The 24,113-nt window shown below is 37.6% G+C and overlaps 1 protein-coding gene across 4 annotated transcripts in view; it reads left to right on the top strand.

Moving 5' to 3' along the window:
- Nucleotides 1–24,113, top strand: part of LOC109569039 (glycerophosphodiester phosphodiesterase domain-containing protein 4-like) — a 153,551-nt gene that overhangs the window by 32,629 nt on the left and 96,809 nt on the right. For all 4 annotated transcript variants that reach the window (XM_070803967.1, XM_070803965.1, XM_070803964.1 and 1 more), the window contains 4 exons: nucleotides 8,639–8,835; nucleotides 11,332–11,435; nucleotides 19,659–19,752; nucleotides 22,588–22,647. In XM_070803967.1, the coding sequence (XP_070660068.1) occupies nucleotides 8,653–8,835; nucleotides 11,332–11,435; nucleotides 19,659–19,752; nucleotides 22,588–22,647 (441 nt within the window). In that variant the 5' untranslated portion in view covers nucleotides 8,639–8,652. The remainder of the gene's footprint in view (nucleotides 1–8,638; nucleotides 8,836–11,331; nucleotides 11,436–19,658; nucleotides 19,753–22,587; nucleotides 22,648–24,113) is intronic.

The following is a 24,113-nucleotide window of genomic DNA, read 5'->3' as shown; positions in this document are numbered from 1 at the left end:
ATTATTTCCACACAAATGGGAAGCAAAAGAAAGCTGGAGTAGCAATCCTTATATCAGACAAAATAGACCTTTTTTAAAATAAAGAAGATTACAAAAGATAAGGAAGGACACTACATAATGATCACGGGATCAATCCAAGAGGAATACATAATAATTGTAAATACCTATGCACATGGCACCCCACTCCAGTACTCTTGCCTGGAAAATCCCATGGATGGAGGAGCCTGGTAAGGCTGCAGTCCATGGGGTCGCTGAGGGTCAGACACGACTGAGCGACTTCACTTTCACTTTCCACTTTCATGCACTGGAGAAGGAAATGGCAACCCACTCCAGTGTTCTTGCCTGGAGAATCCCATGGACAGAGAAGCCTGGTAGGCTGCAGTCCATGGGGTCGCACAGAGTTGGACACGACTGAAGCGACTTAGCAGCAGCAGCAGCATGCACACAACGTAGGAGCACCTCAATACATAAGGCAAACACTAACAGATATAAAAGGAGAAATTGACAGTAACACAACAGTAGGAGACTTTAACACCCCACTCACACCAATGGACAGATGATCAAAACAAAAAATTAATAAGGAAACACAAGTCTTAAATGATACATTAGATGAGGTGGATCTTAATGATATCTTCAAGATATTCCATCCAAATGCAGAAGAATACACCTTGTTCTCAAGTGCACATGGAACATTCTCCAGGATAAACCACATTTTGGGTCACAAATCAAACCTCAGTAAATTTAAGAAAATTAAAATCATATCAAACATCTTCTCCAACCACTATGCTATGAAACTATATATCAATCACAAGAAAAAAATTGTAAGAAACACAAAAACATGGAGATTAAACAACACATTTCTAAATAACCAATGGGTTATTGAAGAAATCAAAAGGAAATCAAAAAATTTCTAGAAACAAATGACAATGAAAACACAACAACTCAAAACCTATGGGATGCAGCAAAAGCAGTTCTAATAAGGACATTTATAGCAATACAACCCTACCTCAAAAAAAAAAAAACAAGAAAAGCATTGACTAGACAACCTAACTTTACACCTAAAACAACTGGAAAAAAAAGAAGGAAAAAAAAAAAAAACAAAATTAGTAAAAGTAAAGAAATCATAAAGATCCAAGCAGAAATAAGTGAAAAAGAAATGAAAGAAACAATAGTAAATATTAATAAAACTAAAAGCTGTTTCTTTGAGAAGATAAAAAAAATTGACAAACCCTTAACCAGACTCATTAAGAAAAAAAGAGAGAATAATCAAATCAACAAAATTAGAAATGGAAAAGGAGAGGTTACAACAGACAATGCAGAAATACAAAGGAATATAAGAGACTATTATGAACAACTATATGGCAATAAAATGGATAACCTGGAAGAACTGGACAGATTCTTAGAAAAGTTCAGTCTTCCAAAACTGAACCAGGAAGAAATGGAAATTATGAAGAACCCAATCACAAGAACTGAAATTGAAGCTGCGATCAAAAATCTCCCAAAAAACAAAAGACCAGGACCAGATGCCTTCACAGGAGAATTCTATCAAACGTTTAGAAAAGAGTTAATGCCTATCCTTCTAAAACTCTTTGAAAAAGCTTCAGAGGAAGGAACACTTCTGAACTCATTCTACAAGGCCACCATCACCCTGATACCAAAACCAGACAAAGGCAACACACACACAAAAAAAGAAAACTACAGACCAATATCACTGATGAACACAGATGCAAAAATCCTCAACAAAATTTTAGCAAACAGAATTCAGCAACACATCAAAAAGCAAATACACCATGATCAAGTTGGGTTTATTCCAGGGATGCCAGGATTCTTCAATATATGCAAGTCAATCAATGTGATACACCATATTAACAAATTGAAACATAAAAACCACATGATAATCTCAATAGATGCAGAAAAGGCCTTTGACAAAATTCAGCACCCATTTATGATTAAAACTCTTCAAAAAATGGGCATGGAAAGAACCTACCTCAACATAGTAAAAGCCTCAACATATTATAAGCCTACAGCAAACATTATTCTCAATGGTGAAAAACTGAACGCATTCCCCTGAAGATCAGGAATAAGACAAGGGTTCACCTTGTCTTTCACCACTATTATTCAACATAATTATGGAAGTCCTAGCTACAGCAGAGAAGAAAAAGAAATAAAAGGAATCCAGATGAAAAAGAAAAGAAAAGCTCTCACTGTTTGCAGATGACATGATACTTTACATAGAAAACCCTAAAGATAGTATCAGAAAATTAACTAGAGCTAATCAGTGAATTTGGCAAAGTTGCAGGATACAAAATCAATACACAGAAATCACTTGCATTTCTATATACTAACAGGAAAATTCAGAAAGAGAAATTAAGGAATCAATCCCATTCATCGTTGCAACAAAAAGAATTAAATATCTCAGAATAAACTTACCTAAGGAGACAAAAGTACTATACACAGAAAATTATAAGACACTGGTGAAAGAAATCAAAGACAACATAAACAGATGGAGAGATATTCCATGTTCCTGGGTAGGAATAATCAATATTGTGAAAATTACTATACTACCAAATGCAACCTACAGATTCAGTGCTATCCCTATCAAACTACCAATGGCATTTTTCACAGAACTAGAACAAAAAATTTCACAATTCATATGGAAACACAAAAGACCCCGAATAGCCAAAGTAGTCTTAAGAAAGAAGAGTGGAGCTGGAGGAATCATGCTTCCTGACTTCAGATTATACTACAAAGCTACAGTCACCAAGACAGTATGGTACTGGCACAAAAACAGAAACATAGACCAATGGAACAAGACAGAAAACCCAGAAATAAACCCATGTACCTATGGGTATCTTATTTTTGACAAAAGAGGCAAGAATATACAATGGGGCAAAGACAGCCTCTTCAATAAATTGTGTGGGGAAACCGGACAACTACATGTAAAAGAATGAAATTAGAACACTTCCTAACACTGTACACAAAGAGAAACTCAAAATGGATTAAAGACCTAAATGTAAAACCAGAAACTATAAAACTCTTAGAGGAAAACATAGGCCAAACACTCAATTACATGAACCAAAGCAATATCCTCAATGACCCACCGCCTAGAGTAGCGGAAATAAAAACAAAAGTAAATAAGTGGGACCTGGTTAAACCAAAAGCTTTTGCACAGCAAAGGAAACTGTAAGCAAGGTGAAAAGACAACCCTCATAATGGGAGAAAATAATAGCAAATGAACCAACTGACAAAGGATTAATTTCCAAAATATACAAGCAGCTCATACATCTCAATACCAGAGAAACAAACAACCCAATCAAAAAGTGGGAAAAATACCTAAACAGAAATTTCTCCAAAGAAGACACAGATGGCTAACAAACACATGAAAAGATGCTCAACATCACTCATTATTAGAGAAATGCAATTCAAAACTACAATGAGATATCACCTCACACCAGTCAGAATGGCCATCATCAAAAAGTCTACAAACAATAAACGCTGGGGAAGGTGTGGAGGAAAGGGAACACTCTTGTACTGTTGGTGGGAATGTATATTGATACAGCCACCATGGAAGATGGTATGGAGATTCCTTTAAAAATCTATGATTAAAACCACCATATTACCCAGCAATCCCACTTCTAGGCATATACCCTGAGGAAACCAAAACAGAAAAAACACATGTATCCCATTGTTCGTTGCAACACTATTTGCAAAGCTAGAACATGGAAGTAACCTAGATGTCTATCGACAGATGAATGGATAAAGAAATTGTGGTACATATACACAATGTGTATGAGTAATATACATATTACTCAGCCATAAAAAGGAATGCATTTGAGTGAGTTCTAATGAGGTGGATGAACCTAGAACCTATTATACAGAGTGAATGTGTGGAGTAAGTCAGAAGAGAAAGATAAATATTGTATTCTAACATGTATATATGGAATATATAAAAATGATACTGATGAATTTATTTACAGGGCAGCAATATAGAAACAGACAGAGAATAGACTTATGGACGTGGGGAGAGGGGAGGAGAGGGTAAGATGTATGAAAAGAGTAACATGAAAACTTACATTACCATATGTAAAAAGATAGTGAAAAGGAATTTGCTGCATGGCTCAGGAAACTCAAACACAGGTTCTGTGTCAACCTAGAGGGGTAGAATGGGAAGGGAGATGGGAGAGAAGTTGGAAAGGGAGGGGACATATGTATACCTATGGCTGATTCATACTGAGGTTTGACAGAAAACAATGAAATTCTGTAAAGCAATTGTCCTTCAATAAAAAATAAAATTAAAAAAAAAACTTTAAAAAGTCATAAATTCTTTAGCTAGACAAAAATTCGTAGGTTTTCTAAAATACATAAGACATATTTAAATGCATATATACAAAAGGTTTTCCACTATGCTTGATAAAGGCTTGAGAAAGAACATTAAAAAAGACTAGATGGAGAAATTGGTAAACATAAACTAAATGAAATGGGAGCATTGGATATGAAATAGAAAAAGGCAAAACAAACTAGATAAAAGTAAAAGGTCATCATGTAATCCAGTTGTTTTTAAACATAACTGCTTATTAGAAAAATATCTGGAGCTCTGAAGGAAACAAAAAAAGCAGTCATGGGTATTTTTGTTTTTCAAAACTTAAGATAATTCTGATATGCATCTGGATTTTAAAAAGTGATTGCAGGTTTTTCTAGTAAATCCTGCAATAGAGGATTTAGAGTTCTATTATTTAGAGATATAGAGTTCTATTATTTTTCTGTTGACCAATCATGATACAGTGTTATTGTTACTAAAAGTTACATAATCACAATAGTAAAAGATGTTTATCATTTTCCACAATCAATAGCCAGATGAAAAATAAAAGATAATTACAATTGTAATCCATAATAGGAGCACGACTAACTTAACAGTATAAAATAATTACATACAATTTAGGGGGTCAAGCAGAGTGATGTGGTTAGTGGAAGTGCATATATGCATGTGTTTTCATCCATCCAGCCAGTCTATATCTTTTGGTTGATGACTTTAATCCATTTACATTTCAGGCAATTATTGATACGTGGCAACCCACTCCAGTATTCTTGCCTGCAAAATCCCATGGACAGAGGAGACTGGGGGGCTACAGTCCATGGGATCACAAAAAGTTGGACACGATTGAGAAACTTCACTTTCACTTTCATGATCCTACTACCATTTTATTAATTGTTTTGAGTTTATTTTCCGTACGTCTTTTCCTTCTCTTGTGTTTCCTGCCTTGAGAAGTTCCTTTAGCATTTGTTGTAAAGCCAGTTTGATGGTGCTGAATTCTCTTAGCTTTTGCTTGTCTGGAAAGCTTTTGATTTCTCCATCAAATCTGAATGAGAGTCTTGCTGGGTAGAATATCCTTGGTTGTAGGTTCTTCCCTTTCATCACTTTAAATATATTATGTCATTCCCTTCTGGCTTGTAGAGTTTCTGTTGAGAAATCAACTGATAGTCTGATGGGAGTTCCCTTGTATTTGTTATTTTTCCCTTGTTGCTTTTAATATTTTATCTGTCTTTAATTTTTGTCAGATTACTGTGTGTCTTGATGTATTGCTACTTGGGTTTATCCTGCCTAGGACTCTCTGTGCTTCCTGAACTTGGTTGACTATTTCTTTTCCCATGTTAGGGAAGTTTTTAGCTATTACCTCTTCGGATATTTTCTCAGGTCCTTTCTATCTCTCTCTCTCTCCTCCTTCTGGGACCCCTAGAATATGAATGTTTATGCATTTAATGTTACCCCAGAGGTCTCTTAGGCTGTCTTCATGTCTTTTCATTATTTTTTCTATATTCTGCTCTATGGCAATGATTTCCACCATTCTGTCATCCAGGTCATTTATCCATTTTTCTGCCTCAGTTATTCTACTATTGATTCCTATTCTAGTCTATTATTCATCTCTGTTTGTTTGTTCTTTAGTTTTTGTAGGTCTTTGGTAAACACATTTCTTGCATCTTCTCCATTATTTTTCCAAGATCCTGGATTATCTTCACTATCATAATTCTGGATTCTTTTTCTGGAAGCTTGCCTATTTCCACTTAATTTAGGGGTTTTGTCTTGCCCCTTCATCTGGAACATAACTTTCTGCTTTTTCATCATGATTAACTTTCTGTAATATGGTTTTTGTTTTAGCTGCTACAGGACTGCCCTTCTTGTTTCTTCTATCTACTCTCTGATGGATGAGACTAAGTCACTTGTGTAAGACTGATGGGAGGGACTGGCAATGGGAAAAACTGGGTCTTGCTCTGGTGGGCAGAGCCTTGCTCAGAAAAGCCGTAATCCAATTATCTGCTGAGGCTGGGGTTACACTCCCTCCCTGGTAGTTGTTTGTCCTGAGGAAACCTAGCCCTAGGATCTATGGGCTCTATGGTAGGGTTAATAGTGAACTCCAAGAGGGTTTACACTGAGGCGGACCTTCCCATCCTGCTGCTACTAGTGCCCCCATCCCTCTGGTGAGCTCTTGCCAACCCATGCCCCCACAGGAGGCTCTCCAACACTATTAGGTAGTTTTGGTTCAGTCTCCTATGGAAGATTTTGTTGTGCAATCCATGATTGGAGTCTCTGTTTCCCACAGTCCTGTGGTAGTCCTATAATTAAATCCCACTCACTTCAAGGCCAGATTCCCTAGGTATTCCCAGTCCCTTTGTTGGATCCCCAGGCTAGGAAGCCTGACATGGGGTTTGGAACCTTCACAACAATAAAGCTCTTTGGTATTATTGTTCTCCAGTTTATGGGTCACCCACCTGGCAGATATAGGATTTTATTTTATCATGATTGCACCCCTCCTACCACTTCACTGAAGCTTCTTCTTTGTCTTTGGACATGGGGTATCTTTTTTTTTTTTTTTTTGGTGGGTTCCAGCATCCTCCTGTCCATGGTTGTTCAACAGCTAGTTGCAATTTTGGAGCTTTCACAAGAGGATATGATTGCACATCTTTCTACTCAGCCATCTTAAATTGGAAGTCCAGACTTCGTGTTCTTAACTACAACATTAGATTGTCTTTCACAAAAAAAAAAAAAAAGCACAACAAAATTTCCAGTGGCAAAGACTATTGTCTGGGATCAAGTCTTTAAGAATTTTTGTCGTTTGATTTAATTTTTTCTTTTACTCCCCTAATTCCACACATTCTCTAGAAGTTCCTTTGTCTGAGAACTTTATTCTATCACAGAGGTATGAGGAAATGCAGGAGTGACAGCTAGATATCTTTCAATATCTATTTTCCCTTTTTTACTAGTAAGAAAACCCCTGTTAGTAAAATGTCTCATACAGTTTCTTTAAATGTCCTTAAAATAAGGCGGAGCACCCTTCTTTGTTCCTTCTTCCTTCCTGATAGTTGGAATTTGGAGTGATAGATATAGCTTGAACATCCATTTTGTACCCTGAGAAGGAGCCATGCACTGTAATGGAAGAACAAACTGGAAGATGTCTGGGTTCTAACGACATTGGGAAGTAGCATGCCACATAATTTATTTATACATTTTTAGGGGCAAATTTTTGTTGGTAAAAGCGAAAATAAACTTGTCTAATTTTAGCAACTGCTGTTCTGAATATTCCATCATTTTTGATTGAGGCTAACTCTTAAAAATGCCATATGTGAGGTGAGAATGGCAAGGGGAAGCCATTTGTATGTCTAACTCATTAGTCAAGAATTGTATTTTTTCATATACTTAACCCATGCCTCTAAATTCTCAAGCTACTTCACGAGCATACCACAGTTTTAAAAACACATTCATATCTATTCTAATTTGATATTTTCAGCATCTGTTAGTTGGCTAGGGCAGAGAATATGGTACCATTTTAGAGATAAGAAAATTAAACATTGAATAATGTAACATTTTCAATAAATACTAAGCTAATTCATGAGAAAGAGAGGGTGAAGCTCTACTCTTCTACACCAAATCCAGTGCATCTCCCTAGATTATAAACTTTTGAAAGATCTATCCATTGTTGGGGCTTCCCTGATAGCTCAGTTGGTAAAGAATCCTCCTGCAATGCAGGAGATCCTGGTTCTATTCCTGGGTCAGGAAGATCCCCTGGAGAAGGGATAGGCTCAGTTCAGTTCAGTTCAGTTCAGTCGCTCAGTCGTGTCCGACTCTTTGTGACCCCATGAATCGCAGCACGCCAGGCCTCCCTGTCCATCACCAACTCCTGGTGTTCACTCAAAATCACATCCATCAAGTCAGTGATGCCATCCAGCCATCTCATCCTCTGTCGTCCCCTTCTCCTCCTGCCCCCACTCCCTCCCAGCATCAGAGTCTTTTCCAATGAGTCAATTCTTCACATAAAGTGGCCAAAGTACTGGAGTTTCAGCTTTAGCATCATTCCTTCCAAAGAAATCCCAGGGCTGATCTCCTTCAGAATGGACTGGTTGGATCTCCTTGCAGTCCAAGGGACTCTCAAGAGTCTTCTCCAACACCACAGTTCAAAAGCATGAATTCTTCGGTGCTCAGCTTTCTTCACAGTCCAACTCTCACCACTCCAGTATTCTTGGGCTTCCCTTGTGGCTCAGCTGTTAAAGAATCTGCCTGCAATGTGGGAGACTTTTCTGTAGAATTGTGGGGTAGGAGACATTTGAGGGAGCTTCTGGATCCTGACTATTTTATTTACCATTCCAGCAAAAGGGTGAAGCATGGATGACATTAACAGGACTGAGGTTGGGAATGAGGAGACAGGAAGAAGAGAAAATAATTCATGGATTAAACGCCACTTCAACTATGAATGCTATATGACTTTCCTTAATGGCTGCTACAGCTGCAAGTGGGAAGCCCAACAGAAGAAAAAACCCAGACGTCCACTCTGCTGCTGTTCTTTGGTACAGAGCGATGGGAAGGAGATGGGCCATATTTTCTTAGATATGGGGGACGTGGGCCTTGAAAGAAGTGCTATAATTGTGTGTGTGTCTGTGTGTGTCTGCCTATGCAGACAGTCATGCATCATGTGTAATGCGTCAAAAATAGCTATTTATAAGGTGAAAGGTGATCAGAATTGGATAGGTAAAGAAAAGAAGGTGGCAAAAGAAGTGATATCAGAGGAGGAGTCAAAGCACTTAGAATAAAGTGTATTTTTGGTAGAGAAGAGGATATGGATGGAGAAGTGACGGGAAATGAAGTTAGACACAGAGGCGGGACAGACTGTGGTTTTAAGAATTTTATTTCTGCCACGTAGGGAGATAAGAGTCCCTAAAGATTTTAAGACACCAAGGAGAACAGTAGTGTGTTCAGTAAAAAATGAACTTCCATTGTTGAATTTACACATATTAGGTGATAAATGGTAAGTGATCTGGTTGGAGAATATTTTAACCAGATTGTGTAGTAACTTTATGTCAAACTAAACTGAACTTTTTCCTGGAACAGTGTGGAGGCTTTTAACATTTTCAAATGAATGGCAACAGTGAAAATCAAAATAAGGAAATGGATTTATCCATCATTTATTGAATGTGTGCCATAGTGAATAAGACCACTAAGGCCTCTGGCTCTCCTGCGTGTCACAGGGATGAGTTAGGTAGTAAACAGTAATGAAGAAAGGTGGTTTCAGCTGGAGATAAGAGCTTTGAAGACAATGCATAGGAAAATGTGTTAGGTAGATGGAAACACGGTTAGAGAAGACTACTTTGAAACAATGTCACATGAGCAGTCTCAAGTGAAGACCTTGGGACCAGCCATGTGTATGTCTGGGGGCAAAAATATCTCAGCCTGAGGAACCAGGAAATGCAAATCTCTTGAAATGGGAACAGATTTGGTCATGTTTTAGAAACAAACAAAAAAAAACCATCATGAATGGAGTTCAGTAATGACATTAGTTTGTAGAGTGGGACGAGGTCAGGAGTGGGCAAGGCTTAATCATGTAGGACCTTAGGGCCATGGCAGGCAGTTTGAATGATTATTCTGATATAGTAGGAAGTTCTGGGAGAGTTGTAAGCAGGGGAGTCTTTATCTGATACATGTTTTTAAAAGGTCACACAGGTTTTATGTAGAGAGTGCATATAAACCTGAATCAAAACATGCTCTCTTCATCTTCCTACATGCTGGAAGCAGTGGTTAAGTGCCTTAATGCTCGTAGTGTCTCTCACCTTTTTGGGGTATTCTTTCTGTTTCCCATTTTATTTCTTACCCTTAGTCTTCACAATAGCCACATAATTTATATAAGGCAGAGACTCTATACATTTTTAATAGTTTGGATGCAGTATCCCAAGGAGGCAAAATTTCTCTTTCATATGGTACAGTAATGTTCCCAGGGCTTGACAACTCTGGCTTGGCTGAATTTGATACGGTTTCAGTTATTGGGGTAGTCTTCAAGAATCAGTTTGTTCACCTTCTCCATAAAAATACTCTCCATCTTGACTTTGAGCTCACATATCTGGATAGTGCCCCTGCCACCGCTTAGCTATGTGACCTTGAGTCAATTACCTTACCTCTCTGAGCTTTAGTTCTGCAAAATGAGGTTAACAATACCTAACTTATATGACTATATTGAGTAATAAAGCAAATGAAAATTGTGAAGTCCCTAACATTGTATTCATATAAAATGGATACTGAAAAAAAAAAAAAGGAGCTTGTTTATTCCCTAAATTCCTCCCTTCCCAAAAACGTGGGTAGATAAATGACTAAGTGAATTTGTGAATGAATATGTTACTCAACTAATGAACAAACATTTGATACTTGAAGAGATGGATAAATTCAACAGATGGTTGTTGAGACACTGTGATAAGATCAGATCAGATCAGTCGCTCAGTCGTGTCCGACTCTTTGCGACCCCATGAATCGCAGCACGCCAGGCCTCCCTGTCCATCACCAACTCCCGGAGTTCACCCAGACTCACGTCCATCGAGTCAGTGATGCCATCCAGCCATCTCATCCTCTGTCGTCCCCTTCTCCTCCTGCCCCCAATCCCTTCCAGCATCAGAGTCTTTTCCAATGAGTCAACTCTTCGCATGAGGTGGCCAAAGTACTGGAGTTTCAGCTTTAGCATCATTCCTTCCAAAGAAATCCCAGGGCTGATCTCCTTCAGAATGGACTGGTTGGATCTCCACATTGGTGATATATAGAAGGGTAACAGAAGTTCCTTTTACTCAAAAAAGAAACAGATAACATCAGATACAAATCTATACAAAAATGATTCCAGTTCAGGGTAATGTTATAAATAGGCTTTTACAAAATTCCATAGGGGTAAAAGAATACAGTGTTCTCTCCAGCCTGGGGAGTGTAATGCTGCAGTGTAACTATGTAGACCTCTGGGGAGTATAAGCAGATGTTGCTGAGATACAATGGATAAATGGAGCTAAGTGAGACTTCCTTCTTTCTCTTCCCAGAGAGAGCGAATATTTTACCCATGGCTGATTATGTCATTTTTCTTGTCTACAATTTTGCTGTTTACATGGGTGGAGACTTCAAATGAATACAATGGCTTTGACTGGTGAGTTTCACTTTTTTTAATTTTTTATTTGAGTAAGGCAATGGCAACCCACTCCAGTACTCTTGCCTGGAAAATCCCATGGACGGAAGAACCTGGTAGGCTGTAGTCCGTGGGGTCGCAAAGAGTCTGACACGACTGAGTGACTTCACTTTCACTTTTCACTTTCATGCATTGGAGAAGGAAATGGCAACCCACTCCAGTGTTCTTGCCTGAAAAATCCCAGGGATGGCAGAGCCTGGTGGGCTGCTGTCTATGGGGTCGCGCAGAGTCGGACACGACTGAAGCGGCTTAGCAGCAGCAAGGGTTCTTTGGTCTAATAGCCACATGGATGCTACTTCAGGCTGAAAAGATCTGGTGACATAAGAGGAAAAGTGGGGAAAAAATGGGTGTTCTACAGCTAGTGGATGGGAGGCACAACTCTGGGGAGGGGTATGGTTGCTCAGCACCCTCAGCTACTATACTTCCCTTCCACCTATGCTCCCTCTCACACTTAGACCAAATCTGCTCAGTGAGACACTTTCTCTGTGCTTCCCGTGCCCCCAGTCCTTCTATTCAGATGATTCCCTGATACCTTGGTCCTCAGCTTCTCTGTCTGGGTTACTGATACCTACACTGGTTGGTCTTCATGATCTCTGTCCATGAACCCTGATGTCTCTGCCTCACCTCCAGCCTCTGTTTCTTCCTTCTTTCTTTACTGGGCTTTCTAAGACTCTGGAGACAGAAACAGTGTCCCATCTCATCATCTTTTCTAGCCAGATTCCTGCTCTGAACTATTCCTAGCTCTTCCAGTTTCTCTGGCCTGACTGATATATGGTACCATTACTTGGTATTTGAGGGCAAAAGTGGTATCTTTTAGTATGAGGCTTTAAAAATGTAATACAGTTTACTTTTTTCTTTATATAAGTAAAATATGTTGTTTTAAATATTAAGAAATGCAGAAAAGTAGAAAATATTATCTTATTCTTCAGTGGCAATCACTTGGTGTACTTCTCAGTCTTTTTTCCTATGCTTATTTTTATATTATGCTTGTACCATATATGTAATTTTTCTTTTTTCCCCCATTTAAAATAGTTGTACACATTTTGACAAATTATTAAAACTCAATGAAAATCACTTTAAATGGTTTTAGAGTCTTTCATGACATGAAGATACTGTAGTGCACTTCCGTGCTCACTCGCTTCAGTTGTGTCCAACTCTAGGCGACCCCATGGACTATGGCCCACCAGGCTCCTCTGTCCAAGGGATTCTCCAGGCAAGAATACTGAAGTCCCCTGGAGGAAGAAATTCTCCAGGGGAACTTCCCAACCCATGTCTCTTGCATCTCCTGCATTGCAGGCAGATTCTTTACCCACTGAGCCAACTGGTAAGGAGGTAGTGCACTTACTTATTTTTTATTGTTAAGCATTATTAGTTTTTCTAGAATATGAGTGTAGAGAAATCTTTGTGTTCTGACTTAGAGTCTTACAGGAGATTCCCACAAGTGGCATTATTCAGTCAAGAAGAATAAAACACTAGTAAAATTCATTATTCCTATTACTAAAGTATTTCTCAAAAGGTAGTAGTTTCCATTCAAAATAAAGGTTTTGGCTTTCTATTTTAAACTTCCATTGACAGCATTGACTATTCTAATTTTGAATCATTTTTATTAATTTATAGAAGAAATTTATTTTTATTTAATTTAATTATTTACCAGGTATTGAAACTGATTTCTTTAGTAATTTATTTTCTTTTTGGTTTTCTTCCTTTATCTTGTGGGATTTAGTTTTCTCATTTATATGCATTCTTTATTTATTCATCAATTCTAAAGTTCTCCACAATATTGGAAATAAGAAATGTTTCACTTCTTTATAAAATTTTACCTAGTTTTAGAGAACTTTATATTGAGATGTAGTTGAAACACAATATTACATTTCTTTTAGGTATATATTATAGCATAATGATTTGCTATTTCTATATATTGTGGAATGATCACTGCAGTAAGTCTGGTTAAAATTCTACATCACACATAGTTTCAATTTTTGTGTGTGATGAGAATTTTTAAGAAATATTCTCTTAACAACTTCCAAATATACAATACTGTATTATTAACTATAATCACCATGCTATATGCATTTCATCCCCAGGACATGTTTATTCTATAACTAGAAGTTTACACCTTTTTATCCATTTTCACCCATTTGTCCACCTCTCACCTCTCTCTGATAATCACCAATCTGTTCTCTGTGTCTATGAGTTTGGTTGGTTGGTTTTCATTTTTCATGTATGAATGAAGTCATATGGTATTTATTTCTTTCTCTGACTGATTTTACTTAGCATAATGCTGTCAGGGTCCATCCTTATTGTCATAAATGGCATTTTTCATTTTTTATATAGTTGAATAATACTCTCCTGTATGTATATACCACATTTTTATTAAGTCATCAGTGGACACTAAGATTGTTTTCTTGTCTTGGCTATTGTAAATAGTAGACTTTTTTATAAGGGCCATTCTGGTTGGCATGAGGTGATACCTCATTGTAATTTTAACTTTCATTTCTCTAATAAATAGCAGTGTTGAACATCTTTTCATGTGCTTCTTGGCCATCTCTGTGTTTTCTTTGGAGAAATGTCTATTTAGGTCTTCTGCCCAATTTTTTATATTCCATTGCTTGTTTGCAGTTGAGATACATGAGTTGTTTGTATATTTTGGAGATTAATCCCTTGTCAGTCACATAATTTACAAATATTTTCTCCCTTTCCGTGTGTTGTCTTTTCATTTTGTTAATAGTTTCCTTTGTTATGCAGATGCTTTTGAGTTTAAGTAGGTCCCATTTATTTATTTTTTCCCGTTACTCTAGGAGATGTATCAAAAAGGTATTGCTGCAATTTACGTGAAAGAGTGCTCTTCCTATGTTTTCCTCTAAGAATTTTATAATATCTATTCTTATGTTTGGGGCTTCCCTGGTGGCTCAGACGGTAAAGCGTCTGCCTGCAGTGCGGGAAACCTGGGTTCGATCCCTGGGTTGGGAAGATCCCCTGGAGAAGGAAATGGCAACCCACTCCAGTACTCTTGCCTGGAAAATTCCATGGACTGAGGAGCCTGGTGGGCTACAGTCCATGGGGTCACAAAGAGTCGGACACAACTGAGTGACTTAACTTTCACTTTCACTATTCTTACATTTAGAGTTTTAACCCATTGTTATTTTATTTTTGTGTATGATGTTAAAGAATGTTCTAATTTAATCCTTTTACAAGTAGCTGTCCAGTTTTCCCAGAACCATTTATCAAGGAGACTGTATTTTCTGCTTTGTGTATTCTTGCCTATTTCTTCATACATCAGTTGGTCATAGGTGTTTTGAGTTTTGGGTTTCCCAGGTGGTAATAGTGGTAAAGAACTTGTCCGTCAATGCAGGAGACCTAAGAGACGTAGGTTCAGTCCCTGGATTGGGAAGATCCTGTGGAGGAGGACACAGCAACCCAATCCAGTATTCTTGCCTGGAGGATCCCATGGACAGAGGTACCTGGCTGTCTACAGTCTATAGGGTCACAAAAAGAGTCAGACATGACTTAGCACATGTGAGTTTACTTCTGTTTTTTCCATCCTGTTCTATTGATCTATATTTCTGTCTATGTGACAGTACCATACTTTGTGCCAGTACTATTTTGATTACTGTAACTTTGTGATACAGTATGAAGTCAGGGAGCCTGATTCCTCCAGCTCCATTTTTCTTTCCAATGTTTGGTTTGGTTACTCAGGGTCTTTTGTGTTTCCATACATGTTTTAATTTTTTGTTGTTGTTGTTCTAGTTCTGTGAAAAATGGCATTCGTGTTTTCATATGGACTGTATTGAATCTATAGATTGCCTTGGATGGTATACTCATTTTGACAATATTGATTCTGCCCATCCAAGAACATGGTACATCTTTCCATCTTCAATTTCTTTCATCAGTGACTTATGGTTTTCAGAGTTCAGGTCTTTTGCCTCCTTAGGTAGATTTATTTATTCTTACATATTTTATTCTTCTTGATGTGATGGTAAATGGATTTGTTTCTTAAATTTCTCTTTCTGATTTTTTGTTGTTAATGCATAGGAATGTAATAGAGTTAATTTTGTATCCTGAAACTGTACCAAATTCATTAATGATCTCTAGTAGCTTTGTGGTAGCATCTTTAGGATATTCTACTTATAGTATCTTGTCATATGCAGTAACAGTTTTACTTCTTCTTTTTCAGGTTGAATTATTTCTTTATCTTCTCTGAATGCCATGGCTAAACTTTCAAAATTATGTTGACTAAAACTGGTGAGAGTGGACATTCTTGTCTTGTTCCTGATCTTAGAGGAAATGCTTTCACCTTTTCATTGCTGAATATGATGTTAACTGTGGGTTTGTCATACATAGCCTTTATTATATTGAGGTATATTCCACCTATGCCCACTTCCTGGAGAGTTTTTATCATATATAGCTACTGAATTTTTTTCAAAAGCTTTTCTGCATCTATTGAGATGATCTTATGGTTTTTTTTCTTTAACTTGTTGATGTGGTGTATCACACTGATTGATTTGTATATATTGAAGAATCCTTGCATCCCTGGGATAAATGCCACTTGATAATGATGTATGATCCTTTTAATCTGTTGTTGGTTTCAGTTTGATAGAATATTGTTGAGGATTTTTGCATCTATATTCATCACAGTTATTGACCTATAATTTTCTTTTCTGTGGTATCTTTGTCTGGTTTTTTTTTACCAGGGTGTTGGTGGCCTCATAGAATAAGTTTGGGAGTATTCTTGCTTCTGAAATTTCTTTGGAATAGTTTCATGAGGATAGATGTTAACTCTTCTCTAAACCTTTGATGGAATTTGCCCATGAAGCCATTTGGTCCTAGACTTTTTTTCTTGAAAGACCTTTGATCATACTTTCCATGTCAGTACATATGACTGGTCTGTTCATATTTTCTATCTCTTCCTGTTTCAGTCTTGGAAGGTTGTACCTTTCTAAGAATTTGTCCATTTCTTCCAAGTTGTCCATTTGGGGGACTTATAATTGCTCATAGTAGTCTCTTATGATCCTGTGTATTCCTGTGGTGTCTGTTGTAACCTCTTATTTTTCATTTCTAATGTGAATGATTTGAGTCCTCTCCCATTTTTCTTGATGAGTCTAGCCAAATGTTTATAATTTCGTTTATCTTTTCAAGGAACCAGCTTCTAGTTTCATTGATCTTTGCTATTGTTTTTTTGTTGTTGTTGTTGTTGTTTCTATTTCATTTATTTCTATTCTGTTCTTTATGATTTCTTTACTTTTACTAATTTCAGGTTTTCTTGCTCTTTAGTTATTTTTTGTACAAGGTTAGGTTGTTTATTTGTGATTTCTCTTGTTTCCTGAGGTAAGATTGTATTGATATACACTTTCCTGGTAGAATAGGTTTTGCTGCATCTCATAGGTTCCGGGTCGTTATGTTTTCATTGTCATTTGTCTCTAGATTTTCTTTTTTTTTTTTACTTCTTTAATTTCTTCAGTGCTCCATTGGTTGTTTAGTAGTATACTGTTTAGCCTCTAAGTGTTTTTATTTTTTATACTTTTTTCATGTAGTTTACTTTTCATCTCATGGAGTTGTGCTTGGAAAGGATGCTTTATATGATTTCAGTTTTCTTAAGTTTACCAGGTCTTGCTTTGTGGCCCAGCATGTGGTCAGTCATGGAGAATGTTCCATGTGTATTTGAGAAGAATTTGTGTTCTGCTGCTTCTGGATGGAATGCTTTATAAATATCAGCTTCTCAGGTGGCACAGTGGTAAAGAATCTGCCTGCCAAAGCAAGAGACATAGGTTCAATCCCTGGGTAGGAAGATCCCCTGGAGTAGGAAATGGCAACTCACTCCAGTATTCTTGCCTGGAAAATTCCATGGACAGAGGAGCCTAGTGGATTGCAGTCCATGGGCTCACAAAGACTTGAATACAACAGCACACACTTTATAAATATCAACTAAGTGTATCTGGTCTAATATGTTACATAAGGCTTGTGTTTGCTTATTGATCATCTGTCTGGATGATCTGTCCATTGATATAACTGAGGTGTTAACATCCTCCACAATTATTGTGTTACCATCGATTTGCCCGTTTGTGGCCATTAATATTTGTCTTATATATTGGCATGCTCCTATGTTGGGTGCATATATAATTACAGTTGTTATAAGAGCTTCATCTTGGATTGATCCCTTGATCACTATGTAGTGTTCTTCTTTGTCCGTTGTAACAGTCTTTATGTTAAAATCTATTTTGCCTAATGTGAGTATTGCTACTCCAATTTTCTTTAGATTTCCATTTTCATGGAATATTTTTTCTATCCCCTCACTTTCAGTCTGAATGTGTTCCTAGATATGAAGCGGGTTTCTCATAGACAGCATGTATATGGGTCTTTTATGTATCCATTCAGCTAGTGTATGTCTTTTGATTGGAGCACTTAATACATTTATATTTAATTATTGATATGTATGCTTCTACTGCCATTTTCTTAATTGTTTTGGATTTGTTTTTCTAGGTCTTTTTTCTTTCCTTCCTCTTTTGTTCTATTTTCTTATGGTTTGATGACTAAGTTTATAGTGTTGTGTTTGGATTCCTTTTGTGTGTGTGTGTGTGTGTGTGTGTACACATGCACACATCTAGTTAGTTTTTGGTTGTGCTGTTTCCATGAGGTTTTGATACAGTTGTCTGTATATGTATAAGGTTGTCTAGTGGTGCTGAATTCTCTTAGCTTTTGCTTGACTATAAAACTTTTGATTTCTCCATCGATTCTGAATGAGAGCCTTGCTGTGTAGAGTATTCTTGTTTGTAGGTTCTTCCTTTTCATCACTTTGAATTTATTGTGCCATTCCCTTCTGGCCTGCAGAGTTTCTGCTGAGCAGTCAACTAGTAACATTCTGGGGATTCCCTTGTATGTAATTGGTTGCTTTTGCCTTGTTGTTTTTGATATTTTTTCTTTGTCTTTAATTTTTGTGAATTTGATTACTATGTGTCTTGTCATGCTTATCCTTGGGTTTATCCTGCCTGGGTTTCTGCATTTCCTGGACTTTAGTGACTGTTTCCTTTCCCATGTTAGGGAAGTTTTCAACTATTATCTCTTCAAATAATTTTTCAAGTCCTTTCTGTCTCCTCCTTCTGGGACCCCTATCATGTGAATGTTGATGCATTTAATGTTGTCTCAGAGGTCTCTTAGACTGTCTTCATTTCTTTTCATTCTTTTCTCTTCTGTTCCACAACAGTGATTTCCACCACTGTGTCTTCCAGATCACTTATCCATTCTTTTGCCTCACTTATTTTGCTATTGATTCTTTCTACTGGTTTTTTCATTTCAGCTATTGTTCATCTATGTGTGTGTGTTCTTTTCTTCTTGGTCTTTATTAAACAGTTCTTACATCTTTTCAATCCTTGCCTCCATTCTTTTTCTGTATCCTGGATCACCTGCACTGTCAGTATTCTTAACTCTTTTAATCCTTGCCTCTCTCCACTTCACTTAGTTGTTTTTCTGGAGTTTTATCTTGTTCTTCATCTGGCACATAATCCTCTGCTGTCTCAATTTTTTCTTGTTGTTTTGTGATTGTGGTTTCTATTCCAAAGGCTGCAGAATTGTAGTTCTTCTTGTTTCTTCTGTCTGCCCCTCTGATGGGTGATGCTATCTAAGAGGCTTGTACAATTATAACTTTGTTTAAGAAATCAATTTATTAGCAGTTTTGTCTCATAAACTACTTTAGACACAAAAGAGACCAGAGATGTTTTTAAAGGATCCAGAGCTCTTACACAGAATATAGACATTAATATAGTGGCTTGCTGTTATGTAAGAAAACATATATTTATATGGATAAAAAATCTGCCGAAATGGAAAGTATTAGCTATGTGAAAGCAGTGAACTTACAGATGACTTTTCCTCTTTTGACATTCCAGAATTTCCATATTTTTTTTACTGAGTACAAAGTTTTTGAGTATTCTAAATAGTATTCTAATTCTAATAGTATCTTAAATAGCTTTTAAAAGCCATGCAACTCATACAGAACCCTGTTAAAGTACATAATTGTCTGTAGAACAAAGTTAAAACTTCTCAAATAAATATCCCCAAAGGGTATCTATTCCCAAATTGCTTTTCTTTTCAGCCCCTGTTTTCTTATACCTCATCTAGTCCAGTCCTATCCCTTATCCTTGACACAGATGCTACTAATTTATGTATTTTAGGAATTGAAACATATTTTTGCAGGGTTGTTTTCCTAGGTGCAAGAATTTGGTTCTTTTGGTCCCTTGTCTTGCTGAGTGTCATTGGGATCCTGGCTGCCTACACAACAATGCTGGTGGTGAGTAATGTTTCCTATTTCTCCCACCCGCTTCTTGAGTAGCCTCATGAGGTGCTCTTATCTGTGGTATGGTTCCCAGTTGGTGCTGGGAGCCCTCAGATCACTCTTAGCATAGTTTGGGTTTACATCAGCCCCTTGAATATTAGGGAGGAGGGATAGATTGCAGGGGGAAAGGCTTGTGCTGTTAGAAGGTATGTCTTTCTTCTTTGACCCTTTGAAAAGGAGGCAGGACATCCTTTTTCTCTTCCTCTGTTTCATGGCTTACTTTCTGGTTCACTCAGTATTGTCATTTTAGATGCTCACACCTTCACATGGCAGTACTTTTACACATTTAACTATTCATTTCATAGCGCATCTCCTGAGAATCAGTCTTTCTGGGCCTTACAAATTATCTAGTGTGTTACACCTGTTATACTGTGCAAGTGCTAGTCCCCTAGTCCAGGTGCAAAGTACATTTATTTTAGCAAGTATCTTTACACAGTAGAGACCCTGCCTGTTTCCTGACATAGTAATATCTGTAGTGTGAGAAATTCACACCAGACATAGCAGCGTCATGTAGTATGAGAAACTGAGGGCAAGCAGTAGCGGAATCTGTAGAAGTGGAACATTTATGGGAGACTAACGTTTAGGTTACTGGAGTTTTTCGGTACCCACTTACACATTGGACATATATATATCTTTCTCTGATTTCATAATTTCTTGTCCCCACTGATTTCTTATCTGATACTAAAAAACCCAACTCCCAAATCAGTTGACATTTGCATTAACTTTTCTTTCAGCAAAATATATTGATTATTGTATGAGCCATAAGTACTGAGGTTACAGAGATCAAAGACATGCAGTTTCTGTTTTTATTCAGGGCACTTCAAAGACAGAGGTATGAGAAATAAAGTTACAATAGTCCTTAATTCAATGAGTTTAGAATCTAGTAGGGAAGTAAGTCCTAGACAAAAATAACCAACACAGACAGAGCATTATAATTGTCATTAGAAGGCCTAAATAAAGTTAAGCCTGGGTTCTGAGAAGGAAGAGGCAACTTTCAGTCAAGAGGATTAAGTGAAACTCCTTGGAGGAGGTGGCAGAGGAGTGGGATCTTGAAAGGATGTTGGATTTAGACACATGTTTATGGGAGTGCAGAAGAAAGTCCAGACCATGGCAACATCATGACAAAGTCAGTAAGACAGAGATATATGGAGTGTGACTAGATAAGAGAGAAGAATCAGTACTGTTAGCATGTAGGGGATAGTGAATAAAAATGGGGAATATGGTTAAAACAATAGACTTGTGCTAGATTTTGTAAGGCCTGAAAAGTAGACTAAGATACTTGATATAAATCAGATTCTAATTAAGATTATCATTTTGAAAGTCATTGTGTGAAGGGTGTCTGTAGATAGAAATTAGTTAGAAATTTTTCTATTTAATGAGAAAAATGCAGATGAATGATGTATTTTGGGCAAGCATCTGGCCATTGAATTATACTACTCTCATACATGATCAAAATAAAACCAAGATGGACTTCCACTGTCCAATAAGCCATGTGTTTTTTAATAGGCTTCTCCTCTACCCTACCTGTTTTTGGATATAGTGGCAACAACAGAGGAGACCTAGATTCTATTTCTGCTTTAAGTTATTTTGTAACCTTGACCAAGTCACATAACTCTTCTAAGCCTCAATGTCTTGGTTCTAATGAGAATTATCATAATATTTAATGATATTTTATAGGGCTTGGTAATGTACAAATAAATGGCCGGTGACTCAGTCAGTAAAGAATCAGCCTGCAATGCCGGAGACCCAAATTTGATCCCTGGGTTAGAAATATCCCCTGGAGAAGTAAATGGCAACCCACTTCAGTATTCTTGCTTGGAACATCCCATGGATAGAGGATACTGGTGGCTATAGTCCATGGGGTCACAAGAGTTGTGTGCAACTTAACAACTAAACCACCACCAAAGTACAAATAAAATCATATCCATAAAATTATTTTTATAAAAAGGTGAGTGCCTTATGCATTCAAACTCTCCTTAATAACCTAAGAATTGGACGACTCCAGTTTTCAGTCTGTGTCTTCACACTGACTTGGTAATTACATAGATTCAAACCTAATTAAGGTTTGAATTAATTAGATTCAAACCTAATTAAGGTTTATTGACTAATACCAATGTTAACAGCAGTGGGTAACAGTTGTGACAATGGCACTAGTTCCTCAAAGAAGAGCTTAAAAAAAAAAAAAAACTATTTATTTATTTGGCTGTCTTTGGTTCTTGGTTGCATAGTTCAAGGTCTTTCACTGATGTGTATGAACTCTGTAGTTGTGGCGTATGGGCTAAGTTGCTCCTCTGCATGTGAGATCTTAGTTCCCCAGCCAGAGATCAAACCCTTGCATCACAAGGCAGATTCTTAACCACTGAGCCACAAATAAAGTCCCAAAAAAGAACTTTTAAATGACCCTTGGAAGGGCTGGCCCATGACCTCTGTTCTCTTACTAGTGTCTCTACCTAACACCAGGAATAAGCTCCATCACACGGAAAAGAATATTGGTAGAAACTCAGGAAGGATATAAATGTACTGATTGTTATAAAATCCCAGAGAAGATAATAAATTCTCTCTGGATTGCTGGTGAAAGTTACAGCTAGGAAGTAACATGTGAACTGTGTCTGATGGGTCCATGCATGGGAAGGGAGAGCTTTTTAGGCAGAGGAACAGCATGGCAAACTCTTAGATGATGAAAAGGGAAGGTGTAGCAAAGAGTGAATGTAATGCCAGACTGTGAAAGGAATTTTGAGTTCAATTTTGTGTAGCATCTTGGGTTTTTTCTCTTTCTTTGTTTCTTTTCAGGTACTTGGATTTTTGCTGTGTTGGGAAAAAAATGAACTATACCTGCACTGGTATCATAAGGTAGGACATCTGAATCTTCATAGGAGACCTGAGACAAGGACTGAATGTGCCTCTTGGCACTAAGTGTTAAATACAGAGCTTCCCTTTCTTTGTCTCCCTTAGAAACAAGAGACCTGCTTACACTGTTTCAACTGAAATCATTCAGTGTCTAACAGGTGGAACTGGCTTACTGACCAAGCTGAACCCAAACTTTATTTTTTCTCACTGCTGCTACTGCTACTACTAAGTCGCTTCAGTTGTGTCCAACTCTGTGTGACCCCATAGACGGCAGCCCACCAGGCTCCCCCGTACCTGGGATTCTCCAGTCAAGAAAACTGGAGTGGGTTGCCATTTCCTTCTCCATTTTTTTTTCTCACTACTCCATGTTAAACTCATTCTGTGATTCTGTTCTTCCCATTCCCATAAAATCCTGGGCAAACTCCATTATTTTCCCAGTCCTTCATAGTCACAGAACTTTCTTATTTCAGTCATTAAGAATTTTAGTTTATTGTAGTAGACCGAGCTTTCCTGATGGCTCAGTGGAAAAGAATTCTGCAATGAAGGAGACACAGGAGATGCAGGTTCAATTTCTAGGTCAAGAAGAGCCCCTGGAGGAGGGCATGGAAACCCACTCCAATATTCTTGCCTGAAGAATCCCCATGGACAGAAGAGCCTGCCAGACTACAGTCCATGGGGTCACAAAGAGTCAGACCCTGTTGTAACCTAAATGGGAAGGAAATCCAAAAAAGTGGGAATATGTGTATACATACAGCTGATTCCCTTTGCTGTACAATAGAAACTAATACAACATTGTAAAGCAACTATATTCTAATAAATTTTTTTAATAAATAAATTTAAAAATAAAATTTTACTAGCAGTAACAGAGGATCCATATCTGGTCGGAGGAAGCACGTATCACTGACCCAACATCTGAAGACATGCATCTCATTTCCAACACTGCCTCCCTCATTTTGTTCTGCCATGGGCTTGAGCATCTCTAGCATAGCCCCTTGCTATTTATAGGCTTTCAGGTATGGCTTTGATACCATTCCTTGTATTTCCTCAAATCCAGGAACATGTCAAACTCTGAGTGGTCTCCTTAAATTTCCTTTTACTCAAAAGGAAAGGATGAGCTGAAAATACAAATTTAAGGGTTAGAATGAATGGAAATCTAAATCACAAGATCATACAGAGAAACAGGAAATTGAAGAGTGAACATAATAGGCCTTACTGAGATCCTGTGGGTTTTGGAGTTGGGACACCATGAGCAGTTAGTCACTACCAAGATAACCTATGGATTAAACCATTCTAATCACTATTCCAGGCTTGTGTCTATTATAGAAACCATGCTTACGTTGCCTCTGGCAGTGAGTGCTGCTACTTGGCCTCTTCCTAGCAGAATCTCATCATTGTCTTTGAACTCAGGGAACCAGTTTCAATGGCAGCACTTCTCACCTTTATCCAGGCATAAAGGATGGCCACTACAG

Source organism: Bos indicus, chromosome 15, assembly GCF_029378745.1.
Source record: "Bos indicus isolate NIAB-ARS_2022 breed Sahiwal x Tharparkar chromosome 15, NIAB-ARS_B.indTharparkar_mat_pri_1.0, whole genome shotgun sequence".
Classification (NCBI taxonomy): domain Eukaryota; kingdom Metazoa; phylum Chordata; class Mammalia; order Artiodactyla; family Bovidae; genus Bos; species Bos indicus.
The sequence above is the reverse complement of the archived record's forward strand: the minus strand, read 5'-3'. Positions and strand labels throughout refer to the sequence as shown.